The 15,782-nt window shown below is 38.8% G+C and overlaps 1 protein-coding gene across 7 annotated transcripts in view; it reads left to right on the plus strand.

Moving 5' to 3' along the window:
* NSMCE2 (NSE2 (MMS21) homolog, SMC5-SMC6 complex SUMO ligase) overlaps positions 1-15,782 on the plus strand; it is a 237,066-nt gene that overhangs the window by 121,008 nt on the left and 100,276 nt on the right. For 3 of the 7 annotated variants that reach the window (XM_070382472.1, XM_070382473.1, XM_070382474.1), the window contains one exon: positions 2,134-2,217. The exons of 1 other annotated variant lie outside the window; for it this stretch is intronic. In XM_070382472.1, coding sequence (XP_070238573.1) covers positions 2,134-2,217 — 84 coding nt within the window. Of the gene's footprint in view, positions 1-1,323; positions 1,613-2,133; positions 2,218-3,685; positions 3,938-15,782 lie in introns of those variants that run through there. 3 more of the 7 variants (XM_070382478.1, XM_070382477.1, XM_070382475.1) reach the window with 3 other exon arrangements.

Here is a 15,782-nt window from a genome sequence, read left to right on the forward strand (position 1 = left end):
AAGTGAAAAGTGAAAGGGAAGTCACTCAGTCGTGTCCGACTCTTAGCGACCCCATGGACTGCAGCCTACCAGGCTCCTCCGTCCATGGGATTTGCCAAGCAAGAGTACTGGAGTGGGGTGCCATTGCCTTCTCCTGCAGGCAAATTTGGACTTTGCCTGCATTGGGTAGTAACACTACATAGAAAGCTAGTAAATAATTAATATTAAGATTAGCATAGTGATTTGGGGGTGGTGCAGAGTTTCTGGGGTACTCAGAATCCTCTGTTTATGGACCTAGTGGGAGCTCAGTAGGGCAATTTATTTTCTAAACTAGGCATTTTTGTTTTGTGTACTTTTCTGTGTACATGTTAAAATTTAAAACAAAAAGTTAGATGTGAGATAACAATAATATCTCACACATATGTGCATTATATAAATGTATATGTGCATGTGTGTCTATGTTCTATGAATAGAATGTGTAATATATAAATTCCACATATTGATAAGATACAGAAATTTTAAAATACATGTGTTTGGGAATGCAGAAGTTTATGTGTGTTTCATATACACAAAAAAAGATGTGAAAGAGTATTCAACTACTGAGGACAGCCTTATTTTAAAAAACAGATTAAAAAGGATGGCTTCTGTTTCTGCCCTTAGATTAAAAAAAGTGTTCTTCCACCAGGTTCCATACCATTTGGCACAGTACCTTTTTTTTTTGTTTAAATGTCTTGTTCCTTTGCTAGACTGTAAGCTCTTAAAGGGAACAAGACAATTTTTATCTTTATATTTCTTGTATCTAATTAATCCTCATATATAGGATAGGGTCTATAAATGCTAGTAAAAAATGAATGAATAAATGTACCTTTAAAAGAATTTAGGACTGTAGGTATCCAGTAGATACACTGTCTCTTTAGAGTCTCTCTTTATGCTTTTGAGTATTATTTTGTATCTGGCACAGCAGTGGGAGTAAAGTTGGCACAGTGAATACAGGTTGATTTGAATTTAACTGACACTTTGTGGAACCTGTAGGCAAATGTGGAGTCCACCATGTGGTGCCCCTCTTGATCCCAGAAAGCAGAAAAATGCAAATACTCTCTGAAAATTAAACTAAGAAGTGAACGTCTAAGTGATTAAAGTCAAGAAAGGCAACATGATCTTACGAGACATAAGGACTCTGGGCACAGAGATTTGATTAACCTGATTGATGGTACTGACATCTTTAAAATACACAAACATAGAAGAATGCTCAGGAGAGCATTTTCTCTCTCTCCAAAACAGAAGAAAAGAAAAACTCTTAATGAAATTGTCACGATACCTAACAAAGCACTGTCTGACCAATAGCACCTGCCAGGTGGAGGAAAGCATCCAACCTGTGGTGGCAGGTGGATAGCCCTGTGGTACAGAGCTGCAGAGCCTCATGCCATTCTGCACTGGAATCCTGTGTAATTAACTCCACTTGTTCTGCTTCCGTGTGCACCAAGCTTCCCTCTGGTGATTTGCCTTCCCAAGGAGATAATGCACTATCAGGCTGATGCAGAGTCATCACTATCAGACTGATGCAGAGTCAGTATGCCTGATTCTTCTGTTGTTCACTGTAAATAATAAAGTCGCCTTCTTTTTTTTTTGTATACATCAGTGTCTTGTGAGTTTTGTTAGCATGAGTCTGCATTCCTGGGTCCAGTCAGTGAGATCGGGTATCAGAGTCTGCAAGGCTCATCAAGGTAAATACTACCTTGTGGGCATCCGTTGGAGTGGACTGCTGGATTTCCCAGGTGATGCCCATCTGTGTCATCTTGCTCCATGTTCCCTTTCCATTCCACACTTCACCAGAAAAGGTCTTCCCAGAAGTAGTATGTTAGGACATCTTAATAATGTGTGCATTTTAGCTGAAGAGTACCAAATAATACTGTATCAATGATAATAGACCCTTATCCTCTGGGTGAGTATTATTGGTTTGGTGAATTTCACACCCATTTGGGTAAATGGAATGTATGATGTTATGTAGATGCCACATGCTGAGAACCCCCAACAACTCATTTCCAGTTCTGGCTTCACAGCCCCTTGTGGCTTCACTTCTGGCTCCCATCTCATTGTCAGCATCGATCCTGGTGTCATACTCAAGTCACTTCCTAACCTGGGTCTCTCTTGCAGCAGTGAAACCCAAAGAAGATGGAGGACACAATGAGTTCGACAAGATTAAGGATAAGGATGGAAGTAGAGCAGGCAATGAACGAGGTTATAGAATTTTTTTTTCTTCCATTCTCATCTTTCTGTTTCCTCCAAACAGTCCCAGTAGCATTTGAAAGGCTTTCAAAATTCCACACACTGCTATGGAAAAAATAAAGCACAAGTTCTCAACGCCATGTTCTGCTTACCTGTAACGGAATGTAAACCAGATTTCAATAAATCATTAACAGCAGTACCTTGTCAAAAAGGATATCAGAGTAGATAACAGGGCAAAACTCACTACAACTCTCAAGTGTATCCTGGAATTTTTTAAAAATTGATTCTTGTATTACATAAGTACACTATCAGGTGGGACTTTGGTAAATGGAAATTTTTCCTCTTTCTCTCCTATTCCTCCCCTGTCACTCCAACTTCCAGCCAGAATAATTGATCACTACATTTCACTATAAATTTAGCAAGAAGGTACCTAGAGCAATCCTCAGTTATCAATTTGATTTAAAATCTATATTTTATTGGTAGATTAAGACAAAAAGATCTCAAATAAGACAGAAAAATATAGAATCTTTAAGACTTACTTGGTTCTTTAAAACTATTGTTTTGACAATCACAATTTTGTCTATTTTATACAGTGGAGTTCTGCCGCAAAATAAGGCACATGTAAAATTCATGAGACTGCTATCTCTGTATATCAGAGTTATTCTTGTAGACTGATGTTAAATGAATACTATGGGAATGAATTGCTTTATAGGTTTGTGGGCCATTCCTGATTATTTAGATGCTGTTTAACCAGTCAGTAAATTTTTCAGGCTTTTTGACCAGATTTACCATCCTCTGGCTTTTATTTCCTTTGGATAAAAGATGATGAGGAGGAGGAAAGGGTCCATTTTTCATTCCCATGTGAACAAGATGTGTTTCACAGCCAGAGACAGCCTGAATGTAAGTAAGACAGTAGCTATACTGAGGACCCGACAGGAGGTCCATAGTGGAAGTTAGCCTGGGTAGCATCAAAACTCTCAAAGCCAAGCCTGTCCCCACCTCTGAAGTACTTGTCCTACTTTAGTGAATCAGTAACAGAATCTTAGGATACAGAAGTTAGCATCTTCTAAAGCAAACCGGGCTGTATAATATGCTACATTCTATATGGAAATAACCTCCCCTCTGCCAAAAAAGAAAGAAAAATCATGTTTCCTAGTTTCATTAAATGTTTAATTAGTGAGTAGAGGCTAACCATGGTCAACATTTATTTAAAAAAAACCACAACTCTCAAAACTGCCTGTATTTTTTCAGAATTTAAGTATATTTCCTTACTTTACCAAAGTACATGGTATCTTGTCAAGATTCTTGCAAATAAAGAAGTACATAAAGTTTACCCTAAGCAAAGACAAAGGAATAGAGTGAGCCAGAGAAAGATTAAACTGAAAAGTAATGAGCATGTGACTTACTCTTCTCCCTGTGTCTCTTTTCTCATGAGCCCAGGCGAGTGCCTGCCTTTTTTCCTTCTTTCCTTCTGTCAAAGGTCAGTGTCGAGACAGAGATTCACTGGACAGAACTGAAAAGACAACTAGACTGGTGAGACAGAATTACGCTGAAGTTGGGCAGCATTTCAGCAAGCTGAAGATGCAGTTTTCCAAACTATACAGATATCTTCAGACTTGGGACATCCTTTGTAAAGCCCTAACCTTTCACAGGCCGGCTACATAAGGAGCCTATATGAAATGACAGAGTAGACCGAATTTCCCTTTCATTCTCTGTTCTGTCTTTCTAAATTCTTTTTCTGGCATCGTCTGGTTTTCTTCAGTCCTGCTACAGCCCTCTTAACTTTCTGACTCTTGTCCCTTTCCAATAAAAGATTTACCGTAAGGCTCGATATAATTCAGTCAGTCTCTGTGTGTGTATATTAGTGTGTCTGCGTGTTGTGTTTATGTATTTACGTTTTGTTTTTGTTCATTTGTAATACACTTTAGCAAGTTTCTGTCTAACCAAATAAACTCCAACAGGGATATATTTTTTTTAAGTTTTTAGGATTATTGACTCTTCACACAGTCTGAAAACTACTCTCAAAAAATGCTGGGTACAATTTCATGGTGTTTATGGCCTCTTAGTATTTATTTATGGATCCCACTGGGTTCAGAGTCCCTGTGATGAAATTCCAAAGTTACCTACTTCCGTGGTCACTAGTGATATTCATTCACCAGACACTCATCGAATGCCGTCTCTGTTCCAGGCAGGGCATTGAGATTCAGTGAAAAGGACATTAGCCCACCTAGCAAAATGTATAGTGTAGTTGAGGAGACAGACAAGTAAACACACAGTTGTAATACAGTATATGTACAGTAGTAGGAAAAGAACAGGGTACTTCAGAGAGCACAAAAGATGAGTGTTTAATTCAGCTTTGGGGCATCAAGAAATTCTCTTTACATTAATATCTGAGTTGTTGTTCTAAGTAGAAGAAATGCTGTGTACAAAGTCAAAAGAATTAGAGACTTATATATCTGTTGAGAAATTTAGGTTTGATTTTAAAGGACCTTAAGTTGAGGGATGGTAAGAACTGATTTATAACTGAAAAAGATAACTGACTCTAGCATGAAGAATGGGTTGGGAGAAGCAGGATTCGAGGCTGGGAGACTTCACTAGTAGTCAGTAGACAGTAATCGTGACATTAACTCAAATTCTGACAGTGCAAATGAAGAGAAGAGGATGAGTCGAAAGGGTATGAATTGGAAACCACAGCAATTAGTGATTGAATTCATTCCTTCAGCAGATATTCATTGTGCTGCTTTGAGTTAGACGCTCTGTGAGATGTGGTGGTGAACTGTACCATCTGTATCTTCAGGTCTAGTGGTCGTGACCCCCAGGCCCCTGGACTGGACAGTGTCCTCCACAGATGGAGCAAACATGTGTCTCCAACTAAAGGTTCCCAGAAAAGTGCTTCTTGAAGCTATAAATGTACCTCCTGAGATTTCAGAATGTCCCTGCAGTTGTGAATTGCTGTGTCTGATGAGAGATGCTACTGATGGAAGAATGCTTCTGCAGAAACAGTATTTGGGAGGGGCTTGAGAACCACTGATAGAGATGACAGGTGGAGCCCCAAAGTGGATGAGATTACCCAGGAAGAGTGTATAGAATGAGAGGGGAAGGGTGAGGATTGGACCTGGCAAAACAATGGAGAAAGAAGAGGAACCTGGTGACAAAGCCAGGAGTATGTGAAGAATGCAAAGTGTGTTCCAAGATGGAGCCAGTGGAACCGAAGGGAGGAGGCACCGTGTGGCAGCAACAGTCAGCTTCAGGGCCTATCAGATAGGCCTCTGATAACCCAAGCTTACATATTAAATGTCTCAGGTTCACCACCACTTTAGCTGAAGGGAATCGTGAATCTTGACATCAACGGTGGCCAGCAATAAATAATGAGGAAATTCTATGCTATGTGAATTATATCTCAAGAAAGCTGTTACTAAGAGAATAATAATGATGAAAGAATTCACTCTTTAAATGTATTCTAACAAAATTGTTGTATTTTAAAAATGAATAAACTCTAAACATCACGTGGGGGTGGCATAGAGTGAAGTGAGGGAGAAGTTATCCATATGAAAGAAGGAGAATAAATTTGTATCCAGTTAAGTGGTAGCACTATATGCTAAAAGCAACAGAGCATCACTTTAGATATCAACAGGAAAAGGTTGTTACTCAGATTTTACAGCCAGCTGAGGCATCTTGAAAGAGCACCACAGAGATCATCATTGACAGTGAATGACTTGCAAAATATCCCAGTCATGTGCTTGCCCTGGAGGGGGGAAATTATGCAAAGACTTGCAAGAGCCAAATAAGTAGTAAGAATAAAGAACCTGATAAGGGGAAGAAATGATAGTAGGGTGGTTTTGTTTGTTTGGTTTTTTTTTAAGTGGTATGCAATTAATTGTGAATAAGAATTGTTAATATAGTACTAAGTCATAAGTCATAGGACTTCCCTGGTGGCTCAGACAATAAGGAGTCTGCCCGCAATGTGGGAGACGTGGGTTCGATCCCTGGGTGGGGAAGATCCCCTGGAGAATGAAATGGCAATCCACTCCAGTATTCTTGCCTGGAAAATTCCACGGACCGATGAGCCTGGCGGGCTACAGTACATGGGGTTGCAAAGAGTCGGACACGACTGAGCAACTTCACTCACTCACTCATAAGACTAATGATAAATGAGTTCTTAAAAAAGAATACTGAGACAGACTTACAGTAATGGGAATCTGTGATTATAAAATGTTTCAGTAGTTTGGCATGCAGAGGGAAGATGAAAGAGTGCAAGGAAATTTAAAAAAAATGTTATTTTCTTATTGACATTAATTAAGAAGTGACAGGATCAAGAAAGTCAAGTCAAGCAATGCTTGAGTAGAAATAGAATGAATAACTTCCTAATCAGTTGGCTAAGAATGAGGGGGAAAGCAGAGGTTTTGGAAGCATAAAAAACAGGATACAGATTAAAATTAAACCTGAACTTTTCACACAGTGACTACACTGTTCTGTTAAAAGGCAAGGATTTGACTTTTTTTTTTAATCTAACCATAATATTATCCTGAGACACACCTTTAAAAAAAAAAAAAAGAGAAAGAGGTTTGTAACCATAGATGCAAAGGGAATTTTTTTTAATGGATTTGAAAAGAGTAATATGTTTAAGATTACAACAATGAATTAAATCTGCAAAATGAATGGCCAAAAGTAGATTTAAAGCAAAAATAACCAAAATGGACTCAGAATGGTCAAAACTGTGAATGACACAAAAATAAGATTAAAAGAAAGGTCCTTTCCTTCCCAAACATAAAAATCCTAGACATATTAATTGTTAAATTTTGTCTGATCTTAAAGGAATGGATATTTTCTGTATTAGCTAATCTGTTCTACACCTTGGGAAAATTGGGACCATTTCCTAGTTTATTTTAAGAAACTTGGGTGACTTATGACCAAATTCCACGTTTTGTCTTTTCCTTAAAAGTTAAGAACACTTTCACATAAATCTACACTTATGAAATCTTAAGTCAAATATTAGCAAGTAAAATCTTCCAGCATATTGAAAGAATTGTACCTATGATAAATTTGCGTTTGTTTCAATAATGTACCTTTTATCATTAGGAAATCCATTAAACCTGTTGAAGCTGGGAGAGGAAACCTCTTCCAGCCATTTATTTCTATCACCAAGGCATTACTCTGGTGATTCAGTGACTAACCAATGTAATCAAGCCCCTTTTTCCACTGAGAAAACAATAAGAAATAGACAAATACTGTAATAAGCACATGTGAATTTTTTTTTCTTCTAATTTTATTTTATTTTTAAACTTTACATAATTGTATTAGTTTTGCCAAATATCAAAATGAATCCGCCACAGGTATACATGTGTTCCCCATCCCGAACCCTCCTCCCTCCTCCCTCCCCATACCATCCCTCTGGGCCATCCCAGTGCACCAGCCCCAAGCATCCAGCATCGTGCATCGAACCTGGACTGGGAACTCGTTTCCTACATGATATTTTACATGTTTCCTTGCCATTCTCCCAAATCTTCCCACCTTGCCATTCTCCCAAATCTTCCCACCTTCTCCCTCTCCCACAGAGTCCATAAGACTGTTCTATACATCAGTGTCTCTTTTGCTGTCTCGTACACTGGGTTATTGTTACCATCTTTCTAAATTCCATATATATGCGTTAGTATACTATATTTATGTTTTTCCTTCTGGCTTACTTCACTCTGTATAATAGGCTCCAGTTTCATCCACCTCATTAGAACTGATTCAAATGTATTCTTTTTAATGGCTGAGTAATACTCCATTGTGTATAGATTTTCAGATTATAGGGGAAAGTTGATTTATTCAAGGAAAAAAATATTTGGAACCATTGACTAATGCTTTAATGACACTACTTAAATCTGAATTTTCTCCAGGGGATCTTCCTAACCCAGGGATCAAATCCAGGTCTCCCACATTGCAGGCTGATTCTTTATCGTCTGAGCCACCAGGGAAGCCCTTATATTCCACATTAAAATACATTCCAAATGAATTGAAGGTTTTAATGTTAAAAATTGAAATCAACCTATGAGAAGAAATAATCAGTGAATATTTATATTGCCTCATATTCTGTTTCCCTGGCGGCTGAGTGGTAAAGAGTCCGAATGCCAATGCAGGAGATGCAGGTTTGATCTCTGGGTTGGGAAGATCCCTTGGAGAAGGAAATGGCAACCCAGTCCCGTATTCTTTCCTGGGAAATCCCGTAGACAGAGGAGCCTGGCGGGCTACAATCAAAAGAGTTGGACACGTCTTAGTGACTGAAAACAACAACATATTCTGTTAGACCTTTTCAGTCGTGTCAAAAGGAAAAGTGCTTGGAAAGATTTATGAACTGAAGGATAACGTCACTCTGTTTCTGAGACAATAAAGACAAAAGCAACTGCTTCAAATTTGCAAGCATTCAGCAAAGCATAACATTTGGAAGATGTTTTTCAAAGTTTTATATACCAAGAACTGAAACTTCAAGGGGTGAAACCCAACTTCATTACAGTACTTCATACATTAAGTGTTTGCAGTCAAAATTCAGCTGTACTAATAAGGCTCACAAACATTTTTCAAGTGCTTCTTGCAAGCACTTGATGTTTTTCTGATGCCTTACGTGTACTATCTCCTATACTGCTCAAAACAGTCATCTGAAATAGGTACAGATAGTATTTTACATATTTTACAGATATGGCTACCGAGGTACAGGAAGTCTTAGTAGCTTGCCCCAGGGCACCCAGCTAATAATTGGCAGAACCAGCTTTGCAACTCAGTCTAGTGCCAGAGTCCACTTTGCTAAGCATTAAGTTGTACCAAGCCTCTTAATTTTCTGACTTACTGAATTTCTCAAAAAAAAAAAAAAAAAAAAAAACAAAAAGGCTCAGGGAGGGGATAAATTTAGCTTAATCTGTGTGAAGAACAAATTTGGATGATAGCTTTTCAACTCAGCTGAAAATCCATTGAGAGTTTGTGAGGAATACTTTTCTCACCTGCATTCAGTCTTTGCTGGAAGGTCCTTGTGGCAAGTGTTTATAGCTGAAGTTTTATTCTGTTGCCAAAATAACTTCTAGAAAAGTCACTTTGAAGAATTTTAAATAAAATATTTCTCTGTTTACTCCAAAACAAATTAGTGGACTTTGAATGGCCCTCATTCCATCTACAAGGCTGGTTTTTCTCCATCTGTGACTAAAAAAGCAAAGCGGTTTGATCAGCGTGGTCCACGTTGAATTCTTGTTTTGTACACCACTTAGGCTGGAAGGCAAACGTTTTCATCAAGCAAGAATACTCAGTGCTTATGTTGATCAAAGATTTTAAGCAAAAAAATTGTTTCCCTCAACATCAAAAACACCCAAACCAATTATAAAATGGGCAGAGACTGAGGATACATTTTTCCAAAGACATACGGATGGCCAAGAGGCACATGAAAAGATGATCGTCACTAATCATCAGAGAAATGCAAATCAAAACCACAGCAAGACAACACCTCACACCTGCCAGAATGGCTGATCTCAAGAAGACAACCAATAATAAGTGTTGGCGAGGATGTGGAGAAAAGGGAAGCCTGTGCACTGTTGGTGGGAAGGTAAATTGGTGCAACTATTATGGAAAACAGTATGGAGGTTTTTAATAAAGTTGAAAATAAAACTACCATACAATCCAGCAATTCCACTTCAGGGTATTTTTCTCAAGAAAATAAAAACAGTAGTTTGAAAAGATATATAAACCCCTATGTTTATTGAAGCATTTTTTTACAATATCCAAGATATGGAAGCAAACTAAATGTCCACTGGTAAATGAATGAATAATAAATATAATGGACTATTAGCCATAAAAAGAATGAAATCTTGCCATTTGCAACAACATAGATGAACCAAGTGAAATAAGTCAGACTGAAAAAGATAAATACCATGTGATTTCACTTATATGTAGAATCTAAAAAAGAAAACAAATGAACAAACGTAACTAAACAGAAACAGACTCATAGATACAGAGAACAAACAGGTGGTTGCTAGAGGGCTGGGGTATGAGGGGATGAGTGAAATAGGTAAGGGAGATTAAGGGGTAGAAACTTCCACGTACAAAATAAATGAGTCACGGGAATGAAATGTACAGCATAGGGAATACAGGCAATAATACTGTAATAACTTTGTATGGTGACAGATGGTAACTAGACTGACTGCGGTGGTGCTTTTGTAATGTGTAGAAGTAGTGAATCACTGCGTTGTACACCTGGACAACAGTGTTGTAGGGCAGTTCTACTTCAATTAAATTTTTTTTTCCTCCAAAATCTGCCATTGTTTTAATATTTTAAGTTTGGGATTAAAAAAAAAAATACTTTAAGCATTAAAGGCAGGATTGAGGTTTTTGGTTTTTTTTTTTTTTTTTTTTTTTTTAAGTTTCTTTAAAGGTGGCATGGACTTCTAAAAACATTGAGGAAAACTACTTTATATGTATGCCTGTTGGTATGGAAATGTAAAGATGCTCACAGTGGATTTTCCCAAAACAGCATGCCTTCTGCATCCTCTCAGGTTTTTCTATCCCTCTAACTAATCGGAAAACTGAGATGCTGGAATCTTGTAGTACTCTTGAATTTCTTTTTATCCTTCTCTTTTTGAAAGTAAACGTGGTATATCTCAATTGATAGCTGTTGAAATGTTTATAGCATGAGTCTGTTATTTCCTTACAGGTGAAGTCATTAATTTAAAATAACCCACTTGTTTCATTTTTACGCTCAAGCATTCAGGTTCACCTGAAATTATTATAGATATAATTTCTTCTGATTATCACTTATTTGTCATGTTACTTCCAAACATTTATTAGTTTTTATATTTTAAATCAATCTGAATCTTGATCTTTAAATAGTGAGGCTTATGTTGATAATAATGTTACTTATAAATGTTTATGAATGGGCTTCCCTCATAGCTCAGTGTGATTCCTGGGTTGGGAAGATCCACTGGAAAAGGGATGGGATACCCATTTCGGTATTCTTGAGCTTTCCTTGTGGCTCAGCTGGTAAAGAATCCACCTGCAATGCAGGAGACCTGGGTTCGATCCCTGGGTTAGAAAGATCCCAGGGCCTATACAGTCAATCAAACTCTCCAGGCCAGAATATTGAAGTGGGTAGCCTTTCCCTTCTCCCTGGGATCTTTCTCAACTTAGGTTCCTAGGCAGAAGAGGGTCTCATTAATAATAGCTGAATAGCAACTGTTTATTGAGGGTCTATTATGTATTAGACCATGTGATAGTTATTTCCATAAATTAGCTGAATTCATCTTTACTGCTATCTGAAAGTTATTAGCCCCACTTTTTAGATAAAGAAGCAGACTTTTTGAGTAACAGTAGATCATTTGACTAAAGTCTGACAGGGGGCTGTGTCAGAGCTTGAGATTTGAACTTGGACGTGTAGTCTAAAGTCTTTTCTTCAGTATATACTCCATTATGCCATCACTACCAGATGGACCCTGGAAGGAGAAGCAGGCTTTAGATAAGGACAGTGAGTTTGACTTTTTAACGTATTAAGTTTAAGAGATTAACACAATATCAGTTTGGAGGTAAACCATTGCAAATGTGATCTGGGGAAAGACAGCTACAATATCCTTACCAGGTGGTGGTTGAAACCTTGCAAATAGATGAGATTGCCCAGGGGGAGAGAGTAATCAGCAGAAAAAGGCCAGAACTAATTCTGGGAACACCAACCATTAAGTAAGTAAAGAGAAGCTAATGTATGAAACTGGAAAGGGACGGTGAATAGGAACAAGTGGGCAAAATAAACACACTGCGTTTCATCAGCGTGTGTATCTCATCAGTATATATATATTCATTGATGTGGCTGTGTTGGGTCTTAGCTGTCCACGTGGGACCTTTGGTTGCTGTGTCTGGGCTTCTCTTTAGTTGAGGTGCTCAGGCTTAGTTGCCCCATGGCATGCGGGATCTTAGTTCCCCAACAAGAAACTGAACCTGCGTCCCCTTCATCGGAAGGTGGATACTTAACCCCTGGACCATCAGGGAAGTCCCTCATCAGTTTTTAAGACAAGTATTTTCACGTTTTAATATTTCTAAAATTGGTACATGTCTTACTATCATCTTGTAACTGGCAGCAATTTTTTTTTTCTGCTTAGTGTGGAAAATAATGGTGCATTTTATAACTGAAGAAACACAGTTGACCCTCAAACAACACATTTTTGAACTACATGGATTCACCTATACTCAGATTTTCACCTGGGTAGAGGGGTCAGTGCCCCTAACCCCCATGTCGTTCAAGGGTCAGCTGTATTTTAATGTCATTAATGGTTTGAAAATCAATTGTATGAATCTGTTTCTAAATTATTTTATAATAAAAGCACATGTTTCACCTGTATGGTTTATGTAAGCAGTACCTAAATTAAATGAACAATTACATGTGGAGTGAGCAGTTCATAAATTCAGGACTCAAGCTCTGGGAGCAGAGCTGGGCTGTTCAGATCACCCTCACCTGTCCCTTGAGCAGATCTCTTTACTGCCTTGAACCTTGCTTTTCTCTACTGTACTACAAGGATTCACAAGTGGAACTTATATCTAAAGACTGTGGTGGGGAATAAAAGTACACATATAGCACCTAATATTGTGCCTGGCAAATGGTAGACTGTCTGTCAGCTGTAGCTATTATTACTGGGGTTTTTTGTATTGCTATTTCTGATGGCAGAGTGGTAACTGTCCTTCCCTTTCCACCCCAGGGTACTGCCACGTCTCTTTAAGCCAGGTTCCATCTGAAAGAGGCAAATATGTTGTAAGATTATTTAAGCTTATGTGAACTCCGTGTTGCCTTGTTTTGAAGGATGTTGAACTATTATCTATTAAGAGAATCTGAATTAGCAGGTGTACACAGATTCTGAATGGTCTTCTCCAGTGGCTCAGGTGTAAAGAATCCACGTGCAATGCAGGAGGTGCAGGAGACGGAGGTTCGATCCCTGGGTCTGGAAGAACCCCTGGAGTAGGGCATGGCAGCCCACTCCAGTATTCTTGCTGGGAAAATCCCATGGACGGAGGAGCCTTGTGGGCTACAGTCCATGGGGTTACAAAGAGTCAGACACAACTGAGCATGCACACATGAGCACACACAGATTCTAAACCGTTTTGTGCTCAATGTCTTGCTTCTAGTTGGTACATAAAGTACTGTGATAATGATTAACCCCTCGGGACAGTCTGTCTTTCTGCTGTAAACAATAAAGGTGCAGGCTTTGTGGATGGGTGTTTGGAAATTCCTACAGTGTGTTTCAGATGGATTGCAAGAGTTTTGGATTTTTTCTTTTTCTTTCCAGTTTATCTCTGATCTGTTACTAAGGATCTTGTTTTTTCTCAGTTGTTATATTGGGCAAGACGTAGTCACTGCATAAACATTGGGTAGGGAATGCAGATAATGTTATAAATATACCTCTTAGTTTGTCTAGTGAAACCAGCATCCCATGTGACTTACCTTTACTAGAGAATTGCTCAATTAGTGTTGTGCCCTTCCTTCTGATAGCTTAAAATAAAGTTGTATAGGCAGTCTGATTTGTAAAGTAACTATTTAGAAAGTTACCTTTCCTCAGCATTCTGCCACACAGGAAAGAATTCTGAGGTGGGGGGCGGGGAGGTGGTGGAGTTTATTCCCTAGGGGAAAACTGATTTTACTTTCTTGGTAGAATGCTTCTGTGTGTTCAGTGAATTGACAGTCCCCACCAATTTGGGAGGGTGGGGGTATTTATAGTCATTATAACTTCTCCTATAAGATTATCTAATGTTTTGAAAACTCCTCAGAAAGCTTAGACTAAATTAAATATTTTCAAGTCTAAATGTGTGTTTCTAAAGCTATAAGTAGTTTTCTCTCTATATTCAGTAAGCTGATTTTTTAACAATTTGTTCAGAATTCAACTTTTAGAATTAGGTTTGTAATTTGAACCTTAAAATGTCAGATTATTTCATTTCCTTTGACTTTGTTAATTTAATGATTCAAACTCAAATTCCTCTATTGTTAACACTTGTGTTTGAGTCAGTCATGTTTAAAGATGCCTCATAACTGAGATGTTATGCATCCTCCCCTGTTCTATTTAATGGCTGGATGCATGTCAGTGCATAGTATTTGAGTCACTGATGTGCCACAGAACATTTTTCTCAGACACATAGTGCATCATCAGATGATTGAGTTACGATGATAGTTGTAAATGGGACCCAGCTCACAAAAGTAAATAGTGTTCCCCTTTAAAAGAAAGAAAATGAACAATGCTTATCATTCAGACTCTGAGGTTTAATTAACTGACTTGTTAAAGGAAAGAAAGTGAGCAAATAAATAGCATATACTTCCTATATATAGTAAATAATGAATTGCTTTTTTATGTAACTGACCCACATGGAGTCTTTGCTGTATTCTTTTATCTGTGCACCTCAGGGTTTTTGTTTGGTTTGATTTGGTAAAATGAAAGACTATAATTTGATTAGCTTATAATAAATACCTCCAACTTCTAAAGTGCTGTAAGACTTTCAGCCTAATTTCCTTTGAGCCTTAATCCTCTTGCTAAATGATAAGTGGGTTGTCTGGAATCAGCCTCCTTGGTGCAAGTTAATGTGAAGTTCTATGATGGTAGTTTGGTCCAGAAATGAATAAATTTGTTCAGCAAACATGTAGCCTGACCATGAGTTCCTGAAGGAGCTCATGGTCCAATAGAAGAGTATGGTGGTTTTAAAACATGGACCCCCAAAGTCTCTGACACGCCTCTCGTCAGAAGGTAGGACTCTAACCCTCCTCCCCTTGAATCTGGGCCCTGTGCCTGGGTGACCATACATTATAGCAGAAGTTTGTTCCATTTCTGGGCTTTGCCACTGGCTCAGCAGTAAAGAATCGCCTGCAGTGGAGGAGCCACAGAAGACATGGGTTCCATTCCCGGGTCAGGAGGATCCCCTGGATACATGGCAACCCATTCCAGTATCCTGGCCTGGGAAATCCCATGGACAGAAGAGCCTGGCAGGCTGCAGTTTATGGAGTCACAAAGAGTCAGACATAACTGAAGAGACTTAGCCCACAGGCATGCATACATTCCATTTCCACCCAGAAACTGTATCAGTTTCTGGACTCAGGCCTTAAGAACCTAGCAGCTTCCACTTCCTGTCTCTTGGAACACTTACTCCTGGAACCCAGCTACCATGTCATGAAGAAGTCTGAATGGCCCCAATCAAACACCCAGGTGGAGAGAAACTAACAGCCAACACCCGCTTGTCAGCTCTGTGAATGAACCATCGAGGGAGTAGCTTCCCCAGCGTCAGGAGAGCTGCCCTGGCTGACACTGCGTGGAGCAAAGACAAGCCCTTCTCACCAAGCCCTGCCCAGGTTGAAGATTTGTGAGCAAAATATGTGACTAATGTGTGAAGCCACCAAGATTTTTTTATCAGAACAAGGAGGTTAGCGATTTTGAAGCAATTTAGATTTGCAGTGATGGCAACATGCACTGTCACAGGCTCACTCAGGAGAGACACCTAATCCTTCCTGCACCATCAAGGAAGACTTCCTCAGGGAGATGACAAGTCAACTGAGTCTTGAGTGAGGAAGGGTTAGCCAGGTCAGGGGGGAAAGAGCAGTG

This window comes from Bos mutus, chromosome 14, assembly GCF_027580195.1.
Source record: "Bos mutus isolate GX-2022 chromosome 14, NWIPB_WYAK_1.1, whole genome shotgun sequence".
In the NCBI taxonomy this organism is placed as follows: Eukaryota; Metazoa; Chordata; class Mammalia; order Artiodactyla; family Bovidae; genus Bos; species Bos mutus.